This window comes from Cyprinus carpio, chromosome A1, assembly GCF_018340385.1.
Source record: "Cyprinus carpio isolate SPL01 chromosome A1, ASM1834038v1, whole genome shotgun sequence".
Taxonomy (NCBI): Eukaryota; Metazoa; Chordata; class Actinopteri; order Cypriniformes; family Cyprinidae; genus Cyprinus; species Cyprinus carpio.
In genome coordinates, this window is record NC_056572.1 from 17,035,184 (window position 1) to 17,060,159 (window position 24,976).

The 24,976-nt window shown below is 35.2% G+C and overlaps 4 protein-coding genes across 7 annotated transcripts in view; 2 read left to right on the forward strand and 2 right to left on the reverse strand.

Moving 5' to 3' along the window:
• Positions 1-1,010: 1,010 nt before the first annotated feature.
• LOC109083323 (histone H2A, sperm-like) lies at positions 1,011-1,928 on the reverse strand. The gene is made up of 2 exons (XM_019098142.2): positions 1,774-1,928; positions 1,011-1,515 (listed from the first exon to the last, which is right to left on the reverse strand). Exon 2 carries the CDS (start codon positions 1,504-1,506, stop codon positions 1,084-1,086), a length of 423 nt encoding a protein of 140 aa, XP_018953687.1. The 5' UTR covers positions 1,507-1,515; positions 1,774-1,928; the 3' UTR covers positions 1,011-1,083.
• Positions 1,929-2,484: 556 nt separating this feature from the next.
• LOC109057692 (protein CREG1-like) lies at positions 2,485-8,095 on the forward strand. The gene is made up of 4 exons (XM_019074957.2): positions 2,485-2,984; positions 3,908-4,027; positions 4,119-4,317; positions 7,497-8,095. The coding sequence occupies exons 1-3, from the start codon at positions 2,712-2,714 to the stop codon at positions 4,302-4,304; spliced, it is 579 nt and encodes a 192-aa protein (XP_018930502.1). The 5' UTR covers positions 2,485-2,711; the 3' UTR covers positions 4,305-4,317; positions 7,497-8,095.
• A 468-nt stretch (positions 8,096-8,563) lies between these two features.
• LOC109058010 (T-cell surface glycoprotein CD3 zeta chain-like) lies at positions 8,564-18,686 on the forward strand. Its single transcript, XM_019075258.2, has 8 exons — positions 8,564-8,753; positions 15,200-15,294; positions 15,989-16,033; positions 16,111-16,185; positions 16,268-16,300; positions 17,443-17,496; positions 17,586-17,612; positions 17,708-18,686. The coding sequence occupies exons 1-8, from the start codon at positions 8,693-8,695 to the stop codon at positions 17,777-17,779; spliced, it is 462 nt and encodes a 153-aa protein (XP_018930803.1). The 5' UTR covers positions 8,564-8,692; the 3' UTR covers positions 17,780-18,686.
• A 39-nt stretch (positions 18,687-18,725) lies between these two features.
• Positions 18,726-24,976, reverse strand: part of LOC109057784 (POU domain, class 2, transcription factor 1-like) — a 50,056-nt gene continuing 43,805 nt past the window's right edge. For all 4 annotated transcript variants that reach the window (XM_042753856.1, XM_042753890.1, XM_042753832.1 and 1 more), the window contains 4 exons: positions 23,280-23,361; positions 22,915-23,191; positions 22,268-22,353; positions 18,726-21,136 (listed from right to left, as the gene is read on the reverse strand). In XM_042753856.1, coding sequence (XP_042609790.1) covers positions 20,865-21,136; positions 22,268-22,353; positions 22,915-23,191; positions 23,280-23,361 — 717 coding nt within the window. In that variant the 3' untranslated portion in view covers positions 18,726-20,864. The remainder of the gene's footprint in view (positions 21,137-22,267; positions 22,354-22,914; positions 23,192-23,279; positions 23,362-24,976) is intronic.

The following is a 24,976-nucleotide window of genomic DNA, read 5'->3' on the forward strand; positions in this document are numbered from 1 at the left end:
GTGTGAACACAACAACGACTTCAACACAGACAGCAAGTCATGTAGTCTGAACAACACAGCGATCTGCCGACATTTAAAGTCGTGTAGTGTGAACTAGGCTTAAACCTGTTTTAAGGACCTACAAATAAATCAATAAACCAACATTACAGAAAACCATGTTTCTAACGGATTATGAAATTATTTCAGAGAAGTGCATGATGAATAAACTGTTAGAACTGGCCAAACCAATAACAACATTTCTGCATGAAGGCATTCGCAATGAAGAACAGTTTGGAAAGTTGTCAAGGGGTTAAGTTAACTGGGTAGTACTGCTCATTCTCAGTGTTGAGTTGACCAGTTGAACATTAGAATCAAACCTCTAAATAGCAAAAATATATTTTTCAAATATAATTTTAAATATTTCAAAATACAAAAATGGCCCAAAACATATTTGCATAAACCTCTACCAGTGGAAAAAAAAAAACTTAAATATATTTGAAAGCATTTAAATTATACTGAATAACATATTTTGCCCTAAATATATAGAGACCCAACACGTGAACATAACACATTTCAATAAAATTCAGGGAACATACTTTACAAATTGTTCTTAACTGAATAAATGGTTAAAAGGTTAATACTTTAATATTCAAATGTTACAACTTATCAGACACTAAATTACAAATTTAGTTTTTATCTCTAGGCTATCCAGTTGCATTAATCAAAACGTACTATAAAATTGGAAATATACTTCCTGGTATTTTGAAACATGTTTTGGTATATGAAGGTTAAACGTAACTTCGTTTAAAACGACTCAAAGGAAACTGCTGCAGATACGTTCTTTTGAGCGTTTCACAGTATCTGCTAAGAGTTTATCTTTGAAGGCCACACGCATAAAAGGACCTAAAAGCCACAGACGAGACCAAGATGAGGCTAGTTAAGACTTCATGTGGGACTTCAGAAGCCTGTAAGGCCTGATGCAGGTCAAACACTAACAGTAACCTAGTTCCTAAAAACACCAAAACCAGGTAGACATTAAAGAACTTTTATTAAATTAAAACCATCCACAGTCAAGTGCTTAAAAATAAGATAAGAGTCCGAGCATCAGAAGTCCTGTGACTGGACTTCTTTGCTAGTGTTCGGGTCCCGCGAAGCTTTGGTCTTCTTGGGCAGCAGCTGCGCCTGGATGTTGGGCAGCACGCCGCCCTCCGAGATCGTGACGCCGCCCAGAAGAGTGTTCAGCTCTTCATCGTTGCGCACTGCCAGCTGGATGTGACGCGGCGCGATGCGCAGCTTCTTGTTGTCGCGGCTTGCGTTTCCCGCCAGCTCCAGCACTTCCGCGCACAGATACTCGATAACCGCCGTTAGATACACCGCTGCTCCGGAGCCGATGCGTGCCGCGTAGTTTCCCTTCCGCAGGAGACGTGCAATGCGGCCAACCGGGAACTGAAGGCCCGCGCGAGAAGAGCGCGACACGGACGGCTTGCTCTTTGGTGCAGCGACGATCTTCTTACCGCGACCAGACATGATGAAGAACTACAGAAAATAGTTAAATAATAATAAAAAAAATCCTACGCATTGTAGACAAGCAAACAAACAGATCAGTACATCTTCACCTAACTAACCGAAACCAGAGTCTAATCAAGTAGGCCTACCTAACGTTACATAAATTCAAAACAGATTTAGGTAGGCTAGTTAAAGTGCAATAAAGTAACTAAACTCAAAAAGTAAAAATAATAATAATAATAATAATGATTTTGACAATAAACAACCACAAGAACAACTTAAACTTACCTGATAAACACACCCAATGAACAAACAGTGAAGTTGTTTGATGTTTATCTAAGTGCCTTGAATTTTAACTACTAGAGCTTAATTGATTTTAATTAAAATTCACCTGTGCAGATGAGTTGGTGGCTAATCAGCTCTTTGAATTTTTAATTTAATTTAAATGATCAATTAGACTGAGTCTTGTGAGTGCATTTCTTAAAACGTTTTGTTTATAAGTTTTAAGAGTTTAAAAATTGTGGAATAAAGTCATTTTAAAAAGCTATTTACTTACAAACTTGTTTATATTCTTAATATTTTTCATGTTTATGACTATATTTGTTTCAGTATATTGAATTTGATGAGGGCAACATAAAGTTATATTATTTATTTATCTATTTGTTATTTATTTGTTTATTTTCAGAGGGTTGCGTTAGGTTAGGTCAAAAGTTACAAATTATAACAAGTTACAAATTTCTGCAGCGCTTTCCATGTCTGTTAGTGCGTTTTTTAACTATTGTGTAGTTTTAGAAAGTTATTAAAATATGAGTAGAACGTTAAAGGTAGTTTAATCAAAGAGAGTTTCATGGTGATTTCTTTCACAGGTTTAATAACTTGTTTGTATGGTTGGATTTTTCTGCAACCACGTGTTGTGTTAAAGTCACATGACAGCTGTTTTGATCATGTGACCATTTGTTGTGGAGGACACTCATGACTCGTGTAATGAAATGATTCGTGGTGTGTGTTAGTGATCAGTGAATCATGTGATTCAGTAGTGTCCCGGTCGTTCGCAGTGGTTGGTCAGTCATGAGTTATGACTCTGTGATCATATGAATCATTTGTGTTCAGAGTTCACATTGATCAGTTATGACTCTATGATCGTATGAATCCTTTGTGCTTGGTTGTTTACAGTGATCAGTGGCTTATTTGATTCATTAGTGTCTGGTCATTCGTAGCAGTCAGTCATGAGTCGCGCGCTCTTCGCGGTGTGTCTTGCGCTCATCGCCGCTCACAGCGTCCCGCTGTCGGTTCCGCCGCATGAGGAGGTCGCTCGGATGGCTCGGTTTGTGGTCAATAAGTGTGACTGGGCTTCAATGGCGACGATCTCTACTCACGATCCGGTCAAAGGACAGCCGTTCTCCAACGCCTTCTCCATCAGCGACGGGCCCGCGGGCAACGGAACCGGAACACCCTACATGTACCTCACACACATGGAGATTTCAGTGCAGGACCTGCAGGTGCTAATCAATACTTATCAATAATCAGTACTGACCAATGGAGACTGACACGAGCTCAGACACTTCTGTACTAGAGTTGCAGAACCCTAACGAATATTTACCATGTTTTTTGCCATAGTAACACTACTTTGCATGCATTTCCAGAACATAAATTTAAATATTAGATAAAATCAGGTTCAAAGTTCTTGTTTGGTTTTGTTGACATATTAGAGTTAACATGTTAGAGTGTGTTGACATGAGAGTTGTTGACATATTAAGAGTTCTCTTTTTATCACTTCATAAATCAGAAAATAATGTAAATAAACAGAAAAAAATACATTTTCACCATGTTTTTAGGAATAAAATGTTGTATAAATCAGTGTGAATGATATATGAACAAACCCGTCAGTAAAAGCCTTCAGAATATGGATAGGAATAAAACTACAGTTTGGTCTATGTAAGAGAAAAATCTCTTTAAAAGATATGGATTGCAATTGAAATATACATGCAAATAGATAAAGTGCATTAAAATAAACAGTTAAATGTGTGTTTTGGATGTTTTCTTTCCACTAGTCTGAAAGAAGACATGTTATGGAAGCAAAATGCTCAAAAATCTCAAAATGCATGAAAACACTAGTTTTGTCTGTAGTGTCTTGCTTTAAACCAGCATTATAAGAGATCATGGTAAATTGTGTTTAAATTGAATTTGACTTGCGATCTGTAATATGACACACAACATACAAATTAAAACAACACATGAATATGTAACGCTGATACAGTTTTATGTAAGTGTGACGTCAGCATGATTCAGCACACAACTGATAGGATGCAACAGCGCTTTCAGTTTATCAGCTGTAACATTCGACAGAACTGTGTGGCGGAAGTTTAAACAAAATCACTTTGAATGACGATCTCTGTATGTATGTTATGTGTGTGTGTAACAGGTGAATCCGCAGGCATCTCTGTCTGTGTCTCTGGCTCAGACCAGCTACTGTAAGAATCATGGATTCGATCCTCAGAGTCCGCTGTGCGCCCACATCATCCTGTCCGGCTCCGTCATCGAGGTCTCACACCTCTTCATCTCATTTCAATCTAGTCCAGTCTGAATCGGTGATTGTGTGATGGTCAGCACTCAGCAGTGAATCTGTTTTGCAGGTGAACGGCAGCGAGGCGTCAGTAGCTAAAGCCACTCTGTTCAGCAGACATCCAGAGATGATCGACTGGCCCACCGACCACAACTGGTTCTATGCCAAGATGAATATCACACAGGTTTGGGTGCTCGATTACTTCGGTGGAGTAAAAACTGTGACACCTGAGGAATATTACAGAGCCACTCCATAATGGAAACATTCCGGTGAGTCTGTCAGACCAGAGGTGATTGAGCTTCAGTTATTTGATTCAGTTATATTCAGTCAGCATGAACAAGGCATTAAACTTACATGTGTATTTGCTCTGAAATCATTTAATCCTTGTGCTGTTTTGAAAATTTTGTTTTCTTATCAAAAATGACCAACCTTTTAGAAATTGCTTGTAAATCTATTATTATTATCACCAAATATTGGATTCAATCTTTTTTGTCAACTTTCATTTAGCACAAGTTTTGTGTTTCTTCTGTGAACTGATTGATTCAGTTTTTGAACAAAAACGTTATTAGTGGATAATTTTGGCAGTATTCAGTTTTTGAATAATAAAAAAAAAAACACTATTTATAGACAATAAAAGCTGAAATGCATAAACTCAGATTAATGATGTCTATGATCAATCAGTTCCAAAAAGAAATACAAAACCTGTGCTGATTGGAAAAATCCAAGCTTTTGTATTAATATACAGTTGCAATCAAATTTATTCAGTCACCCAAAGACCTATTACTATTTTTTTGTAAGACCTATTACTATTACTTACTATTTGTAATTTACAAATGTAAGCTTTTCTGAAGATCCAGAGTTTTTTATTAATATTTTTTTATTGTTATAAATGCATCTATAACAGTTTAGTGGCTATTAATGATGATATTGTCAACATGTAATATTTTTGAGGTGCAGAATTTTTTTGTAATTAAAAATATTTCGTCATATTTATTCAACACCTATTCAACGCTACTTATTTATATTTGTATGGCATGGTACAACATTGTGTTAAAACACAAATCAAACCTTTGAAAACACTATAACAAAACTGAATTAGCTTGAACTGTTACACATACAGTACATACATTTAGCCTATGTATTTGCTTAAGTTGAGTAGTAAATATGGCCAAGTCAAAAAAGCGCTCACAAAAGCTATAGGGAATAAACTGTTTTATTAAGTTAGATGGTCTGTGGCTACAAGAAGGCATTAAAAGTTCCTAATTTAGAAATTTAAAATGTGTTGTAACAGAAAACCTTTGAGGGTGTTGAAGAAAAAGCACAATATCATCAAGGGGAATAAAATGTTTGATCAGAGCAACTGAGAAAAGCCCTTAATGTACAGCCAAAGACTTGCAAGATGATCTGATGAAAGGAAGAAAAAACATTTTAATGCAGAGTGTAAGAACACTAGAGAAGCATGGCCTTCATGTCGGGACACCTCGCCATATGTCACTCTTTACCAAGAAGAACTTAAAAGGCCGACTTGAATGTGCAAAATATTGTGATGTCTTTTGTGCAGTGACTGAAGCTTGGTTCTTTCTTGCAGTCCAGCCATGCCAAAGTTCACATCCAAATTTACTGAAACTTGGTTCTGGGATCAGTCCTAGAATGTTCTTGAGTGGCCTGTTCAGTCTTCAGATTTAAATCTTACTGAAAATATTTGGTGTAATTTGAAGAACGCAGTGGCAATGCAAAAACCGAAAGATTTTCAGTTGATCTTAGAACTTTTTCAAGCAAGGAATGGGCCAAGATTTCAGTTGAGAAGTGACAGAAGCTTCTAACCACTTTCAGGCAGCATTTATTGGAGGTTACAAAGAATAAAAGATTTTGCATAAAATTAGATTTTCATAAACTTTACATTCTCAGAATCACTCAAATGTGTAAACTTTCTATAATGGTTTGCTGATGCCTTTGTTGAAATGTTTTCATAAAATTTTGTTCTCTGCAGCAAAATGTCTTGCAGTTCAAGGGCGTTGAATAATTTTTGATTGCAACTGTAGAATAATAAGAGATTTATGAGTAATTTGTATACGCAGTCATTTTTGATGGCACCAGATTGTCCTAGCAAAGTTGAAATTGCCACATATTTTAGAAACAACCTTTTCACAGCCGGCCTTGTAAATCTCCCAGGTTTAGGAAACTGTCCTCCGTAAAATGTGCTGCACACACTCGAACACTTGGGTTGTACTGTTCTGGAACAGTTTTGTAAATAAATTTTAAAGGGTTACTCCATCCCACAATGAAAATTATGTCATTAATCACTTACCCCCATGTCATTCCAGACCCATAAAAGCTTTGTTCTTCTTCGGAACACAATTTAAGATTTTTGGATGAAAGTAGGGAGGCTTAAGACTGTCCCATTGACTGCCAAATAAATAACAGTGTCAAGGTCCAGGAAAGTATGAAAAGCATCGTCAGAATAGTCCATCTGCCATCAGTGATTCAACCATAATGTTATGAAGCAATGAGAATGCTTTTTGTACACAAAGAAAACAAAAATAACGACTTTATTCAACAATTCCTCTCCTTTTTGTCTCTCCAAATCGGCATAGCGCCATTTTGACAATTCTGAGCAGTACGCAGATGGCGTACGCTCTTCTATGTCAGTCGTGCTGTGCCGATGCACTGTTTGCTTTCAATCCAAAGCATAAATACACATAAAAAAACGTATCCTTGTGGCGCGGCTGATACATAAGAGAGTTGACACCATCTGCGTACTGCTCAGAACTGCTAATTTTGTCTACTTTTGGAAGGCCAGATAAAGTGCTTTTGCTTTCACTGCGATCAAGGTGTTTTCAGCAAGTCTTTTTTGGGAGACTTTGAGCTTTGTAACTTTGCAGATCTTATACACATACAAACAGCTACAAGACACACTAAAGAAAAAGTAAAACATGAAAGTGCATCATATGACCCCTTTAACTAGCATTTTCAGGAAAAAAAAAAAAAGTAATGTCTGGGTTAAAATAACCCGGTTGTTCAGAGGAAGCTCTATTTCAAGCAAACAGTCACTTGTAGGCAACAAAATATTTAAGTAAAATACATTAAAAATCCCCCTTTTTTTGGGGGGAGTGGAAGGATTGGACATTTCTAAGTGAATAGTTTATTGAATCAGAGTTTAGAATTGATTCACTGAAATAGTTTAAGTGAAGTTTCTGTTGAATTTGAAATGAGTCATTTTTAAACATCTGTAAACATCGGAATGCTCTCACAAACACATTCAATCATTATGTTCTTAGATTAATATCACCAGCAAAATAATACTGAATATATTGGTTTGTATTATATGTTATATATATGTATATGTGCCAGCTATGAGTGCAGCTGTTATCAGTCAGAAGCAGACGCTAAGCTGAATGTCATTTGACCAAAGTGTGTGTATGTGTGTCTCTCTCTCTCCCTTTCACAGGAAGTGACACAGTAATCTTGATGAACTGGCTTAAAATCACTGATGGAACGATTCAGAAAAGACTCAAATTGATGAATGTGTCTCAGGTTGATGCTGTTTGAATCTTGTAGCACTGTGATGTGTGTGTGAGACATATTAATCACGTCGTTAATCTCTCCATAACATTCTTTGAACATGATGTGGAAATCTAGTTACTACGTTTTTTTGTAAGCATTTTGTAAAATGCTTAAGAAATATTTTTGCAGTTTGCACATGCTTTTTCATTTAAATGTTTGCAGATTCTCACCAAATACAAATGCATCGCTACATTTTGATTTAAATCTTAGGAAAGTCTTGTGAGATTCACATGTAACACTTTTAGTTCTGAACTCTAACCTCTGATCTTTGCAGGAAATATGAATGTCACGTGATGTTTTGCATCTAGGCTCATTTTGCTCATATTTTTTTATCAATCAGTGTTTTTAAACAGCTGACACCTTCCAGCTCTATAAAATCACAGAGATGTCTGTCCAGTGTTATTTACCCAGAGTGATTATTTTTCTATCTGGTTGTCATATTGCAGTGTGTGCAGTGAAATAAAGATCTTATTTTTTATCTCATTCTGTGTCACTGCTCTCATTCTGTTAGGGTATTTTTTTTTTATTTCTAGGTAAAATTTCTCATTAATTAGGTCATTTTTTCAAAACTCTTCACACAGTTCTCCTAACAAACTTTCATCTTGGCACAACTGTGAATTTCACATTCAAAATGCACCAAAACTAGCAAAACACTTTATACATGTCTCAAGTCAAGCTATTAGTAATAAGTAATAAATGATAAATGATCCACAGTTTTACCCAAATAGACTGTTGTTGTGCTCAGTGTAAAGAGTTTTGAAAAAGTGATTTAAGTATTGACAAATGTGTCCTAGCGATTTTAAAAACTGTAATCGCTCATATTTTTCTGAGAGTGAGTAGGCCATGAGTTAAGTGTGTGTGGTTGAGTGAGTATGCCGTGACTGTGTGTGTGTGTGTTTTTGTCATCAGTGTTCAGTAGATGGGTTGTGTCTGTATGTACAGGTGGAGCTCGAGGAGCCACTTCCTGTTAAGAGAGCAGATCTCGAGCTTCACTGAAGTCACAGTGTCTTTGAGTCAAACACACACACACACACTCGCGCGCATCACAAAGCTGCGGCCTGTCAGACAGACCGACGGATAATGATGGCACCAAGAGCAGCATCCGCCGTGATCGTCCTGCTGTCCATCACACCTGTGTCAGGTAAGAGTCACACATCGCTCTGTTTGTGAGTGTTGAGCTGATCAGAGATCAGACGAATCCGCTGCAGTCAGTCTGGAGTTAAAGGAAGGCCGCCATCTTTATTGAGATTTCTGTGGAGTCGAGCATTTCCTCCTGTCAAAAGATTCAAGATCCTTTCTGAAAATCAGCACAGAACACAAATATTTAAGTCTAATTCAGTGTTTGACCTTTGGCCTTTTGAACTCAAACACTGTTCACTGGTGATCTGACCTCGGCTCACTCGTGTTGTGTTCTCAATCTCTTGCCACGCCAGTGTGGCATCTGTCTTCGTTTCACTCCCTATCGAATATGACAAGCGACTCAAATGTAATTATTATTAAGAATAATTTTTAAATGTGATTATATGGAATTAAATAACAATCGCTGGTTATAAAGATAGAAATACAGTCAACATCATCAGTATGACAATGACAAATTGTCACATTTTGTTTTTAATGTTAACTGTTTTTTTTAAAGAATCAACTGAATGTATTTCAGAATTTTTTTCTTGTATTAATCTTTAATTTCATATATAGTTTTTGTTATTGTATGACTCCTGCTATTCCTTTTGTTATCACCTTGAAGATAGTTTTGCTGCTGACATAGCAGTTAAAAAAAAATTATTCCCCACATTTTATTATCTGATGAGAATTTAACAATACATGAACAGTGCAATTTTTTTTAAAATATATATATTTTTGTAAAATTAGCATTCTTCTTAATTTTCCTAGTATTTACAGAACTAGTTATTATTTCTGTAATGTAACAAACATTTTATTCAGAACACAAATGAAAATCTCTCCACAAATTTAGACTATTTTATTTGGTTTGATTGTAATATTATTAGTTGTTATGAAATATATGCAAAGATTACAAAACTGAATCTAAAGCTGCTTCGAAACACAAATTGTGAAAAGCACTGTACAAATAGAAACGATTTGACACATACATTAACTATCCAGCAGTGTCAATGACTTTAAATTAAACTGTCGCATGTTAAACATTTCACTGTTATCAAATTTAGCCAATTTGAGCATTTATCGTTTATTAGAAATGCTGAAACATCAGAACAAACTTTTGCTTCTCCAAACAACATGAGTTTCTAAACGCTGAATCTAAAATAAAACCTAAAAAAAAATAAAACCTGCTTCTGTTTTTAAAAGAAGCTTTAGAGTCAAAAGCAAATGAACAAACTCAGATCAATTTTTTAAATTATATTTAATGTTTAAATAAGTGTTAAATGTGTTAAGATTATTTCGAGGTGAAACTGGAGGTTTTATGTTTTTTATAACTCTCTCAGGACAGAAGCTGAGTGTCGTGTGACAGTCGTTGATTCTGTCTGTGTCAATCTCCAGTAAAGCAGAGGAAACACTGGAGGATTCTGCTGATCTCACATCAGATCAGTGTTTGTGTGTTACTGGATTCACTGTTTCCACTGGCACTCATGATCATTAGTATGTTTCACTGCTGTTTGTCACTAACAAACACCACTTGTGTCATAATATTGTGTGATATGAACTTCCTGAGCCATTTTGCTTTACTGATGTTTTTCCACAAACACAGATGAAAGAAACACACATAAACACACACTGATGGCATTTTATTCTATAAATAGCATGTATCTACAGTCTAGCATATTCTTTCAGGATACGAGTACATACATGTTTTTTTTATTTTTCTTATTATTTCTTATTGTTTTATTTCTAATCATATAAGGTGTCGAAGTTTTGGAGAATCATATTAAATTCAAACATACATATTATTAGAATAATTATTGACATATTTAAATTTAAATATTGCGAACCATCAGATCTGGTTTTTTTTTCTACTTCAGTGTCAGCTTCAGCTTTCTTGAGCGTCTTGAAGAATCTTCAGTTCCCAGTTAAACTTTATGTCACTTTTCTTAATAGAACTGAGATTCTGCTGCTGAAGGTTGTTTTTCATCAGACTGCTGATGTTGTGGAAAGTGTTTTCATTCAGTGGGCGACATGAGCTGTGTTTACAGTCAGAGTCACTCCTTTAATAGTTTAGTGAATGAAATTACGAGACACAATGGAAAATACAGTTTGAAAAACATAATTTCAGGGAACACGCTGTAAAATTCTATCAATTACACATGAAATGCTGAAATGTAGCACTGTTGTGACGCTTCCATCAAATGTTTTTTTAATCTGTGAACTCAAATATGTCACACCTGACAGATGCTTATTATAACTCGGTCATCTGGCAGAACTAGTGCATTTACATAACATATGAAGCATTTATTACAAACACACACACAGTTCTATAAGATTTTATTAATGTTTCTGAAAAAAAAAAAACAATAATGTGAAATATCATTCTCATTTCAAGTTTTCTAAGTGAATATATTGTAAAATGTAATTTATTCCTGTGATCAAAACTGAATTTTCAGCATCATAACTCCGGTCTTTAGTGTCACACGATCTTTCAGAAATCATTCTTATATGCTGATTTGTTGTTCAAGAAATATTTTGGATTGTGAAATGTTGGGGAAACTGTGATACATTTATATTTTTCAGGATTCTTTGATGAATAGACAGTTCAGAATTTATTTGAGTTAGAAATTTTTTTAACATTATAAATGTATTTACTGTCACTTTTGATAAATATAATGGATCCTTGATGAATAAAAGCATTAATTTCTTTATAAAAAAAAAAAAACAGACCCCAAACCTTTTAGCGGTAGTGTATACATATATTTGACGAAGAGATTAACATTTAAGATATTATATATATATATATACCGTATATATATATATATATATATATATATATATATATATATATATATATATATATATATATATATATATATATATATTGTAGAAAAACACACATCCTATTTTCTAGTTGTACACATGTTAGAGTAGTTGTTGACTTGTTTATGTTAATAAAAATGATTAACAATATTTTCCTTTGATTAAAATATTTGATTCACATTCAACAAACTGAATGATTGCTTCATACATCCTAAATCTGTTACCCATCCGCTCATATTTATTTTACTTTTTAATCTTAATCTTAATCTAACATTATATTTAATGCGTGTATTTGAATTGATTGCAATAATGTAACAGAAGAACAGAATTTAACCTGTTTTTTACCCATTTAACTGAGTCTCACGTTACAGGAACTCTGAAGCTCATTGCTAATATAAGTAAAATAAAAGAGCACATATGCAATATTTAGTTTGTCTTGCATTATATCATGTATACCTTTTACTGTGTTTCTGCTATATCTGTACTCACGGATACAGTACTTGAGTTTGGATACTGAGAGAAAAATTTACTTTGTTGAAAGTCCAAGTATTTGGCCAAAAACATACTAGAGTAAAAGTAATAAATAAATAAATAAAAAGCATCAAATTGTATTTAAGTATTAGGAAAGTTGATGTAATCTGAATGAACACAAGAGCCATGAGATTCCCGTTTAATCATTTTAATCATTTATGCAAAGTGAATGAATTGTGTAACAGTTTTTGTCAGACAGAAATACTCAGAAAGGGTTGGTTAAGGGGAAAAACTAAAAAAAAAAGAAAAGAAAAAAAATACAACAGCACAAAGATCAAAAACATCCGTCTAGTGCATGTTTATGTAGAACAACAAAGGAAAGCAGAACAGTGAACAGTAAAACACATTGTAGTGAACGGCCCTTAAACACTGAGATGTGATGCAAACGCTGAAAACAGAAGAACGAGTTTCAACAAACCCTAAATCGCCTTTGAAATATGGACAGTCGCTCAGTAGTGATGAACTTATGATGAGTGATATAGAATTAAAACATAAAATTTCAACTTCCGAAGTCAATGTTTGTGATGTCAGTTCAGTGCTTTTGTCTGCAATAATAATGAATGTCTTTCAAATGTTTATTTGGGGCATATGGTCATATTTCTCAGCAAATATTGATATTAAAATAATTGCGATTAATTATATTAATCAGTATGATTAATTTGATTAAAAATTCATTGACTGGCAGCACTAATTGTTAATTAATATTATGTTTATTAACTGTGATGTAATTATAATAGCACTAATCCACAGCCTGGCAAGAACATCAATAAACATGAAGCATTATAAATGAATTTTACATTTAATAGTAGTAATAGTAACTAGTAATAGAAGTAGTAAACTAAACAGTTTTCAAGATTTAACACATTTAATAAAAAATGTAATGGTGTTTATCAAAATAAACAGTTTTATGATCAATTCTCACTGAAGAAAACATGATTGTATTATAATATAAATTATGTAACTGATTAGGCTATATTGTCATGTAGTGGACAATTATGTTGTCTCGAGGTTAAAACATAAGCCATATTGACTTCCACAGAAGCTGATCTCTTAACCTCAGAGCATGAAAGGGCTATCTTGAAAGGTTTATATGTGCTAGTTTTAAAAATGATTTCTTCATTGATTCTTTGAATTGCATTTTTAGCAATACTGTTACTGTGACTTACGGTTGCACACTTTTGATTGGATAAAATAACAAACCTAAATAAAAAACCTATTAGATAATAATGACTGACCGCCAAACCTCAATATACTGCAAAAGTAAAACACGTACTTTTCAAGTAGAAATAAAACTGTAATGACTAAAACATACTGCTTTTTTCTTCAGAAATTTAAGTATTAAGTTTAAATTGCACTCAAACAAAGTACACTCCAGGAAAAATACTTCAAGTGAAATGACTGCAATATTTTTCAGCTCTGTTCTGTCAGCTCTTTTGATGATCAGATGACCAGCAGGAGTTTTGAAGTCAAGCGTGAGGTTTGTGTTTGACGCGTTTAAAGGCGATGACCTGCTTGAGCCAATCTGACACTTTAGGTTACGTTAACCACAGCAGTGCACAGCTGCGGTGTGGAAAAGGAAGTTCAGATGAGCCCACATTCAGACCAGCAAACTCACAGATCCTTCTGAATCAGGAGAAAATCAACATCTGACCACTGACCTGCTTAAAATCATCTTAAGCCAAGCAGATATTCATCCGCTGAACTAAACAAACAAATGAACTACATAAACCAGCATCTGTTAATCCACTCAAATTAATCAAGCTGTTATACATGTGACCTTTGACCTCTAAAACTACTCACTAATACACATTCTAGTTATGGAATAAATACAAATTGTATGAACGTATGTATGAAATTAATTTAAAACATGTAACAAACATCGGTCAGTCAAATATCAAACTATTTAAAATAATTATCATGCAGGAAACACAACTGCTTTAAACTCACATTATTCCTGACAAATCGAATAATAAACAATTTCAGTACATTCAATATGTACACATGAAAAAAAATTAAATGTATAAAACATATTACATGAGAAAATCAGATCCTAAAGCAGAACCTTAAATGTCAAAAACAAAAAAACAATAAAAAAAAACTGAAGTCTGAACATAAAAGCAATGCCAGAATGAAAACTGAACCAGATTCAGAAACATCTGACCTATATTTAGAAATTGCTACACTTTTTAAGAATTAACTGTAATGATTATAGTTACAATCTTGAAAATAAAGCTTCCAAAAGGGTTTTATTTTTTTTATTATTATTGCACAGAAGAACCATTTTGTTTCACCAAGGCACTTTTGTGGAATATTAAGGTTCAGTGGATGTTAAATGTTCTTCATGGAACCAATGACGACATTAAAAAACCTTTACTTTTTATGTTCTGTGTGACTCAAACGTGCAGCACATAACAATGCGTTTCATCGGCTTATGTTGTATTGCCACTTTACACCGATTTATTATGTGTGTGTGTGTGTGTTGCATCACTATCTTGTGTTCCTCCCTCTTTATCTCTCTCACACATACACACACAGTTAGTCAGTTAGAGCAGCTGAACAAACCGCTGAACTAGATACACTCGAGATGCACACACCACGAACACTTCATAAGAGAGCGAGAGTGTATGTGTGCGTGTGTGCGTATGTGTGGTACGAGTGTGCATGTGCGTTAGTCTGTAAGTGTGTGTGAGTCTGTGTGTTTCAGGTATACCCTACGTTTTGGGGATAAAATGTCCCCTCAAAGATGGCAATATTCAAAATCCTTGTCATTATGGGGACATTGTTTGGTCCCCATGAGCAAAACAGCTTGCAAATTATACAGAATGAACTTTTTTGAAAAACTAAAAATGCAGAAAGCTTTGTGTGATGGGTAGGTTTAGGGGTAGGGTAAGGGTATAGAAAATACAGTTTGTACAGTATAAAAACTATTATGCCTATTGAATGTCCTCATAAAACATGGAAACCCAACATGTGGTGTGTGTGTGTGTTTGTTTTGTTGAATATAACTGTTGAATGTGCTCATGTTCGATTGAATCAGTGCTGCTGTTTTTTTTTTTTTCCTTCCAAGTGCTTTGTTCAGACTCATTCATTAACAATATGCTGGTCTTGTGTTTTCAGCATTCTCGACGTATGATCCTCAGTACTGTTACATCCTGGACGGAATTCTGCTGCTGTATTGCATCCTCATCACTGCTTTCTTCGTGCGCGAACGAGTGAGAGTCTATAACAAACAAACAAACACACACACACGGACACTGAGCTGCTGCCCAGTCCACACACTCATGCACTACTACATGCTAATCTGTAGTATGATGTAGTGTGTGATTCTGAAATACGATGTTAGACCAGGCACTCAACAGTCACAGTTTTAATTACATAGATGAGAGACTACCAGATTGACTACAGAGTGAAAATAACCTAAAACTTATAGTGATGGTAGATTACTTACAAACTGTAGTCTGTTACTGATCGCAAATTACATGTTAGCAATGTAATCTGTTACATTACACATTTTAGGTAAAATAATCACACTACTTTTTGATCCCTTTTATCCTAACTTATGACATTGATTTGAATAGGATAATGTACCATATTGATATTAAAATACTAATAGTAAAATCTCAAACAAGGTACATAAGTTGATGAATAGCTAAAAATGATTTAAATCATAAAAGTATAAAAGGAAAATAAATAAAAAATCTAAATAAAATAATTTTATTTGATTACCTGCATGTCATGTGACCATTAACCCATAGATATGCAAATAAAAAAAAATTACTTAGCTACTATAACCAAAAATGACAAAAAAACAAAAACAAAAAACAACAACAACGGTGAATCCCTGCATTACATGTAAATATAAATCTATGAAAATTTACTGTTCATTAATGAAGCTTCTTTCTTCAGTACATCAAGAAGAAAAGCAAAGTGGAGCAAGACTCTTTGTATCAGGTGAGAATCAGATACGTGATCAATGAGCCAACAATCATGATATTAAAGATGTTAACAAAGGGTTTGATGTTTTCCAGCCAATTAACAAGAGCGGCCAGTCGGCGTACGACGTACTGTCGCAGCGATCGACTGAAGAAGGTCGATCTGGAGGGGTGAGTGATGAAAAAACTTGACACACATCACATCACATGATGGACAGGAGCAGGCTGTGATCTACATGTCTGTGTTTTGCAGGGACGCAAGCGAGGAGATGACAGCACTTACACGGTAAGAGCTTCTTCATCACAGGAAGGAAGTTTATTAGTAGCTGAAGCGCGTAAGTGACCACAGAGACACCTGCGGCACTTTCCACTGATGATGAGATGCAAAACCACCATCAGAAACCCCATCAGATCAACCTGCAGAAACTCAAACTGAATGTTACAGGAGCCGCTTTAGCTCAAATGCTTAAAAATAAAGGGTCTTCATTGACATAAATGGTTCCTTGAAGAGCTTAGAGCTACTAACATCCATCACTCTTATAAATAAAGGTTTTCACCAGATGCAACAGAAAAACCATTTGTGGTTCCCAAAAGAAACATTTAGTAATCAGTTGTTAATACTACTGAGAACTAAAAACGTTTTTTTTTTTTTTTTTTCTTAGCAAGAGGACTATTTAAATGATTTAGCTGGAAAGATTCAACAGATGTTAAAAGGTTCTTCATGGAACCATAAATGCCAATAAAGAACCTTTTTTTTGAAGTGTGATGGAAGCTTCCAATTGGGAAAAAAAAAAAAAAATCTTCAGACTATTAAAAAATTTAATACTTGATTGCTGAAAGGTTCTTTGGGGAATCAAAAAGTTATTCTGTTGCATCACTGAAAAGTTTTATTTTTAAGAGTGTATGACGTCCTTCATATATAAACAACATCTGAGACGTTTCTAAATGAAACAATTTAAACCGTTAGGCCTAGTGATTTTTAATGAACAGACAGAGAGAGAGTTTCAAAGTGTTGCAGATTTGCTCTTAATATTAGTAAATGTGGAATGAATTAATCTTACAAAGTGCTGTAGAATATGGCTCACACTTTTATAAAATATTTTTATAGCAGAAGAATTATGTGGGAACCGGGAAAATATAATAAACCTAACAGTTAAATATTATTAACCTAAATACATGAATATATATTTTCTAAACAGTTCAAAATTATTACACTGTCATATAAAAATGGTTGAATTCAGGCAGGTCTAAAAAAAAAAATAATAATTATATATATATATAAATAATGTTTCTAGTTTATAATGATGCAGTGTTTTCAGAAATCAAATAAAACATTTTTATGTTTGACTGAAATAACCGAACAAATGATTTAATGCATTTCTTCCACAAAACTGTGATGACAATATTGGTTATGCTGGTTTATTTCAGCCTCTGCAGAAAAAGACAGACGACACGTACCGTGAGATTGAGACGAAGGCAGGCGTAAGTGTGACTGATTCAGTCTTATTTCATTTTAATTCATCTGAATGATTTGACAAAAGACTCAAACTGATCTTGTGATTTTCCTCCAGCGCCGCCGTCCTGATCAGGTTTATCAGGTCAGACATATTTAATATCACAACTAAACATAGGATCACTGTCAAATAAAAGTCACTTCATTTGGTTTGATGTGTTTAATGTATTTGTGTTTCAGGGTTTGAGCTCCATGACTAAAGACACGTATGATTCTCTGAACATGCAGCCGATTCACCCGCCGCCACGTTAAATGCTGATTCTCCACAAACCGGCCATCAGGATCACAGTCCAGTGCAGATTCAGCCACTTAACTCATTCATTCAGTCACTCGTGTCTTTGATTTCAGTCCAGTAGTTTTTTTTTCCCTACATACTCCAGTGATTATTTCGTGTTTTTACAGTGACTGTGTTTATCGTTTCTTCACTTCGTGAATTATAGAATTTCATAATGAACCCAGAAGGCCCACATGTACAGTAAAAATCATTATAAAACCAAACCTGATTGAAGACCAAACGTTTACACATTGTGAGATTCAACTATTAATTCACTCAGCGCAATGAGACATTTGTAACTCTTAATGATTCTCATAAATGCCATTTAGTAACACTTTACAGTAAGGGTTCATTCGTTACCATCAATGAAAAATACATCTAAAATATTTATTAATTCTTAATGTTGATCTAAGGATTTACAAATACATTTTAAGATAAAAAGTTGTGTGTTAACATTAGTTAATGAACTGTAAGCTAACATGAAAAATGTTATTAACATTAACAAAGGTCAATGTTGTAAAATAGATCACTCATTGTAAATGTTAATGCATTAATAATGTTCATAAATGAGACCTTATTGCAAATTATTACCTTACTATTCTGTATAATTTAAAAATGCCTTTTCTTGTGAATCTGTGGTGAAATATGAGCCGCAGGTTGAACAAGATTCACATTGATTGATGTTTAGTATCTCTCACACGGTATCATGAGTGTTTTTTTTATATATATTTTATAATAGTGTAATATTACATGTAATCTTTTTAAAACTGAGAATTTCACTGCATTTCATTTGGTTGTTACTTTTGTCTGTTCTGTGTAATTTTGTATTAAGCTTGTTAAAGTGATTTTTCTCTTTTTCAGTAAATAATCAGTTTAGAAACTTGATTTGACTGTTGATCAAAATACATGGAGATGATACAGATAAAAAGTCTGAGAAAAAAACATTTAATGAAATCTACAGCTGCAGCAACATGACAAACTCCTATCTGATCATGAACAGCAAAAACAAACAAACAAACAAAAAAAAAAAAAAAAAAAAACGCACAAATCCAGAAAGGATCATTTCTACGGCAAACAGTACCAACTGAACTGTGAGTTGATCAATCAACGAAAACCTGTAGAGGAACGAGAGTGTGTCTATATGAGCTTGTGTGTGTGTGTGTGTGTGTGTGTGTCTGTGTGTGAACAGCCCTTCTGTATCAAACACATTCTGTAGAGAATCTCACACACAGTCTAAAATCACAATCATCTCTCAGAAGCAACTCACGAGAAAGACGATTTATCTCTTGATTCATATTCCACCAGAAAATCAATATCTGAATAAAAAATTAAATTAAATAAAATTAAATTATACATAAAAAAAAAAAAAAAAAAAATTAAGGGAAAGGCAAATCTTTGGTTTTCACACTTGTGTATTTTTGCCTTGGGAGCCACAAAAATAAAACAAATGTTCATATATTTATATATAATCCTTGTATTTAGTGTGTGTTTTTTGACTAAGGATGAAAAGAAACAGAGGGGCGGCACAAAGCTGATGGTTCTTTGGTTTTCATCCACATTCTCATTCCTGCAGAAAATAATAAAGCCAATAAACATGAAACTAAAGCGCAGCAGCTCGCACACAATCACTGATATACAGAATAATCTATACAGCATGAGACAAAAATGGAAATGACTAAATAATAATAACAGATCAATGCTGCCTCCTTGTTTCAGTATTTTCAAGTGTATAAAGAAAGAAAATGATCTGAGGAAATAAGCCGAAACTGTTCAAACTACATGTGCTGATATTTCCATCTTTATGTTTCTCACACAGACTATTGGAAAGCAGATAAAAACAACGAGACGTCAATGAAACGTGTTAAATGCGCCACGAAAGCTAAAGTTAAAAACACATCTGCTTTGGCAAAGAAACAAATGAAGTAGAAACGTGTTAAGAGACACTGTACACAGTAGTTCTGAGAGCAGAGTCTTCAGCTGAAGATCCACGCATCACAGGAAGCAGCTTTAACATCAGTGCTGGAGGTATTTCTGACCTCTGACCGCTGCGCTCATGCACACGCTACATGTCTCTGTCCGACCACGGGAAACTAAACTAAACTAAACTAAACTAAAAACAAAACAGAGACTGGCTTTGGTTGCAGCTTCTTTTGCGATTCTGTTCGCTGAGATTCACAGGTGACAGCGCATCAATAACGGCCACATGCAGCTACAGTCTGAAAGAAAAACACTTATATTTGGGAAAAAACATGAAGGAGGCTAATTACTGCAACATCACAGACTGAAAAAAAGTGTTTCTTGTCAATCACGTTACGGAGCAAATCTCAAGAACACGTGCAGCTTGTGTCATCATGAGATTCACACTCTGATCAGATCGATCCATTCACAGGCTTCAAATCACTAGAAACATGGAAAACAAACATTCAGCATCCAACATTTCATATGACAGACATACATGTGAGGTGGGATTACACACAGATTTAATATATTTCAGTTAAATGAACTCGATTCGCTGCTGATTCACATGAAAACTACAAATAGAATCAATGTTCAAACAAACATGTGACCGCAGAGTTCATTTGCATCTCTCACATCTGTCACAGTTGCAGCGCTCACTGTGACGGATTATTTCTAGTTTAAAGCCTTCTAACCATATTAATAAAGTGATGTCGAGTTAGAGTACTAGTTTCAAAAGTCATCTGATAGAACCTCCACCCAGCGCTGCAGTAACTTGCAACATAAAAGATCTGAAACGCTTTTGGTTATAAATCTGAAATCATCTACAATCAGCCCATTTCACAGAGCTGCAAATAAAAACAGAAAACCTTGTAGAAAGTCAATATAAACTCTGTTATGTGAAATAATCTCTCATGAAGAATCAGAAAGAGTCACATTTTTGGTTAATTTAGACGTTAGTTTAAGAAATAGATTGAAAAATAAAGTTCAATCCTGACCCTTTCCTCGAGCATCAAATGTGTGACACGGACATTCGGTTGCAGGAAGTACCAACCGTGTCAGAAGCGTTTTTGGTAATAGCACAGGATTGGACGGAGCCGTATGCACTCACTGAGCCTTCGAGGCCAAGGCGATGCTCTTGGTTGTCATGGCAACGGTATTTTGCTGTAAGTCACTGGCCACCTGCAGGTTGAGAGCTCCGCCTCCAGCCCCACCTGCTGTCAGCAGATTGGCTGGTAGTAGAGAGAGGCTGGATGGGTTGAGGAAGAGGGGCGTGGTCACCAGACTGGGGGCAGAGCTTCCTGCACTGGTGTTGGCGAATAGCAGGCCGGTGTTTCCGTCAATGGAGGTCAGAGGCAGAGCGCCGCCCGAAGCCAGAGCTGATGAAAAAACACAATGAATATATTTATACAACACATTAAGGCTGTCACTAACAATAATTTTGATAATGGAGTCACCAGTCAATTATTCTGACGATTAATGGAGTAGTCGGATATTTTTTTTGTGGTAATAAAAATAGACCTAAGTGAAACAACAGACTTTAAAATGACTTAAAATACATATATAATAGCAATGAGGCAATAATAATTGGTTTAAAATAAAATATCAAAAGAAAATAATCATGGTTTTATTGAACATAACAGTTAAAATACAAAGTAATAAAACAATATATTCATAACTTAATGTATTATAGCAGTGGCCTGATGATTGTTTTTTCACTTTATGGCGAGATCTAATCCTTGTTTAATATTGACCAAACAACATTTAATTCAAAAGTCCACTTAACACTTAATATTTGGCTACTTCTTTCTGATATAAATGCTACAGCCACTGTCATCAAAACATGCAAAGCAGAGCGAGCGCTTAAACTTTAATTTTGTTACAAGTTATTTTATTTTGAACATATTTCCAAATATAATGATGTATTCTCCCATGTTGGCGTAGGTTTATAAATCATTTACCTTATAAATCTGATAGAATGGTGCATATTGTTCCCAGATTAACTTTAAAAGCAATTAAGACTCTCAGCATATGCAAAGATTGAGTTTGACTCGGTCCGTGCATATAAATGATAACTGTTTGTGTGGAGCAGCATCTATTGTGAATGGAGTCACTCAGAGATGCATGCATATTTAACCCACAGTGTATATATTTATTTAGTTGAATCACAGCTCTAGTAAATTCACACTAGCACTATGCTTTATTATGATTTTTAAATGGTTTTAATATTTCGTGCAGCCTGAGAAAACAGTCTGATTATGCTTTTCATGTATTCTCATGCATGGAATGAACCACTTCTGGTATTTTGCCAGTTAATCGACACAGGCAAAATGCAACTGAGGATTTTTTATAATAGAGTCCTTGAACTTAACCGAGGAATAGTGACAGCCCTACAGCGCATTGTTTCATAGCAGCTTTACAAATCATGATGTTAATGTTTATAATGTCTTAATTTATTCATTCCTTATAGTCATATTAATTAGATTTGTGATGAACAATAATATAGTTACCCTGGATGGTGGCCAGTGCATTGTTGTTCATCAGGGCAGGACCAAAAGCATTTCCCAGAGCAGGAGCCAAGCTCAGAAATGCCCCACTGCACAAAATGCAAGCAGAAATCATAAACTCGGTCAAGTCAGCACATTACTAATTAAAACTGGAATTAAAATATACAGAGACAAATAGATAAAGTGCAATAAAATAAACACTTAAATATGTAATTTATTTGTTTTTTTTTTTGGTGCATGTTTTGGTTATTTGTGTATGTTTTCTTTCCACTACTCTGAACAAAGACTTATGGAGCAAAATGGAGGAAAAGTAGCAAAAACTGAATTTATTAAAATAGATAAAATGCAAATAGATAAAGTGTAATAACATTTTATTAAAAAAAAATAAATAAATAAATAAAAAATAATAATAACTTTAAATAAATACATACATATTGGATTTTTTTCACTAGTCTGAAAGAAGACATATTATGGAAGCAAAATACACCAAAACCTCAAAATTGACCAATGCATGAAAAACATGGGTTTTGTCAAATACAATATCTTATTTTTTATCCTTTTATTTTAGTGTGAAATGTGACATGGGATGTCTTTCACGAAACCTGTCCATAATACCACACACACACACACACACACACACACACACTCACCCTTGCGTCAGCTGTGACGGCGTTATGATTGTTGGGTTCAAGCCCGTGACAGCAGTCAGATTAGCACCGCCCAGTCCTGTACCTGTCACCAGCAGCTGCCCTGCCCCCTGCGTGGCCGTTGTTGCCGTGGAAACTGGCTGAGCAGCAACTTCCTGTTTTACAGTGGTGGCGGACATGCTGAGCGAGTGTGACGTCACGGCGGGGGCAGGCGTGGCCACAGCAGGAGCCACAGAGATGACAGACGGCGTGTTAGACATCACCTGACCCAGAGCTCCACCTACAGCACAGAGAAAGTGTCACATGACTCACAAGCTCACTTCAGGAATATTGAGGAAGGAAAAGCTGTAATGGCTGGAGGGACGCACCACTGAGTGTGAGGTTTGAGATGCTGCTGTTGTTCAGAGGAACCACAGAACTGACCGTCAGTGTGTTTGTGCCGCTGGACACCTGAACACAACCAATCACTCAGTAATCAGTAATCAGTAAGAAAACACTTCACATGCAGAAACACTCGCTGCATCTACAGATTACAGCATCATACACAAAACAGCTGAGGTTGCCCCAAAAAGATTATCAAAAAGACAACAAAAGAATGATAATTACTACTACTTTCAACACTACTTCTTGCTTATGCTTATATAGGCTCGTCATGATGATTGACAAGACTGAATGATTAGACTTCTCCCGAACCTACGTTTGAGGCTTCAGTAAATATTACTATAGTATTGTTTAATAGTTTTATTTCTTATTTTGTTTAATGGTTTTATTTAGTAGTACTAAAAATAGTAATCACAACCATAATAATAATAGTAATTATTATTTGTCATTTTATATATACAGATGCTTCTCAATAAATTAGAATGTCGTGGAAAAGTTCATTTCAGTAATTCAACTCAAATTGTGAAACTCATGTATTAAATAAAAGCAATGCACACAGACTGAAGTAGTTTAAGTCTTTGGTTCTTTTAATTGTGATGATTTTGGCTCACATTTAACAAAAACCCACCAATTCACATCGCAACAAATTAGAATATGGTGACAATCAGCTAATCAACTCAAAAAACCTGCAAAGGTTTCCTGAGCCTTCAAAATAGTCTCTCAGTTTGGTTCACTAGGCTACACAATCATGGGGAAGACTGCTGATCTGACAGTTGTCCAGAAGAAAATCATTGACACCCTTCACAAGGAGGGTAAGCCACAAACATTCATTGCAAAAGAAGCTGGCTGTTCACAGAGTGCTGTATCCAAGCATGTTAACAGGAAGTTGAGTGGAAGGAAAAAGTGTGGGGAAAAAAATGCACAACCAACCGCACAGAGAACCGCAGCCTTATGAGGATTGTCAAGCAAAATCGATTCAAGAATTTGAGTGAACTTCACAAGGAATGGACTGAGGCTAGGGTCAAGGCATCAAGAGCCACCACACACACACACACGTGTCAAGGAATTTGGCTGCAGTTGTCGTATTCCTCTTGTTAAGCCACTCCTGAGGCATCTTACCTGGGCTAAGAAGAAGAACTGGTCCAAAGTCCTCTTTCAGATGAGAACAAGTTTTGTATTTCAATTGGAAACCAAGGTCCTATAGTCTGGAGGAAGGGTGGAGAAGTTCATAGCCCAAGTTGCTTGAAGTCCAGTGTTAAGTTTCCACAGTCTGTGATGATTTGGGGTGCAGTGTCATCTGCTGGTGTTGGTCCATTGTGGTTTTTGAAAACCAAAGTCACTGCACCCGTTTACCATGAAATTTTGGAGCACTTCATGCTTCCTTCTGCTGACCAGCTTTTTGAAGATGCTGATTTCATTTTCCAGCAGGATTTGGCACCTGCCCACACTGCCAAAAGCACCAAAAGTGGGTTAAATGACCATGGTGTTGATGTGCTTGACTGGCTATGGGGTATCGATCTATGGGGTATCGTCAAGAGGAAAATGAGAAACAAGAGACCAAAAAATGCAGATGAGCTGGAGGCCACTGTCAAGGAAACCTGGGCTTCCATACCACCTCAGCAGTGCCACAAACTGATCACCTCCATGCCACGCCGAATTGAGGCAGTAATTAAAGCAAAATGAG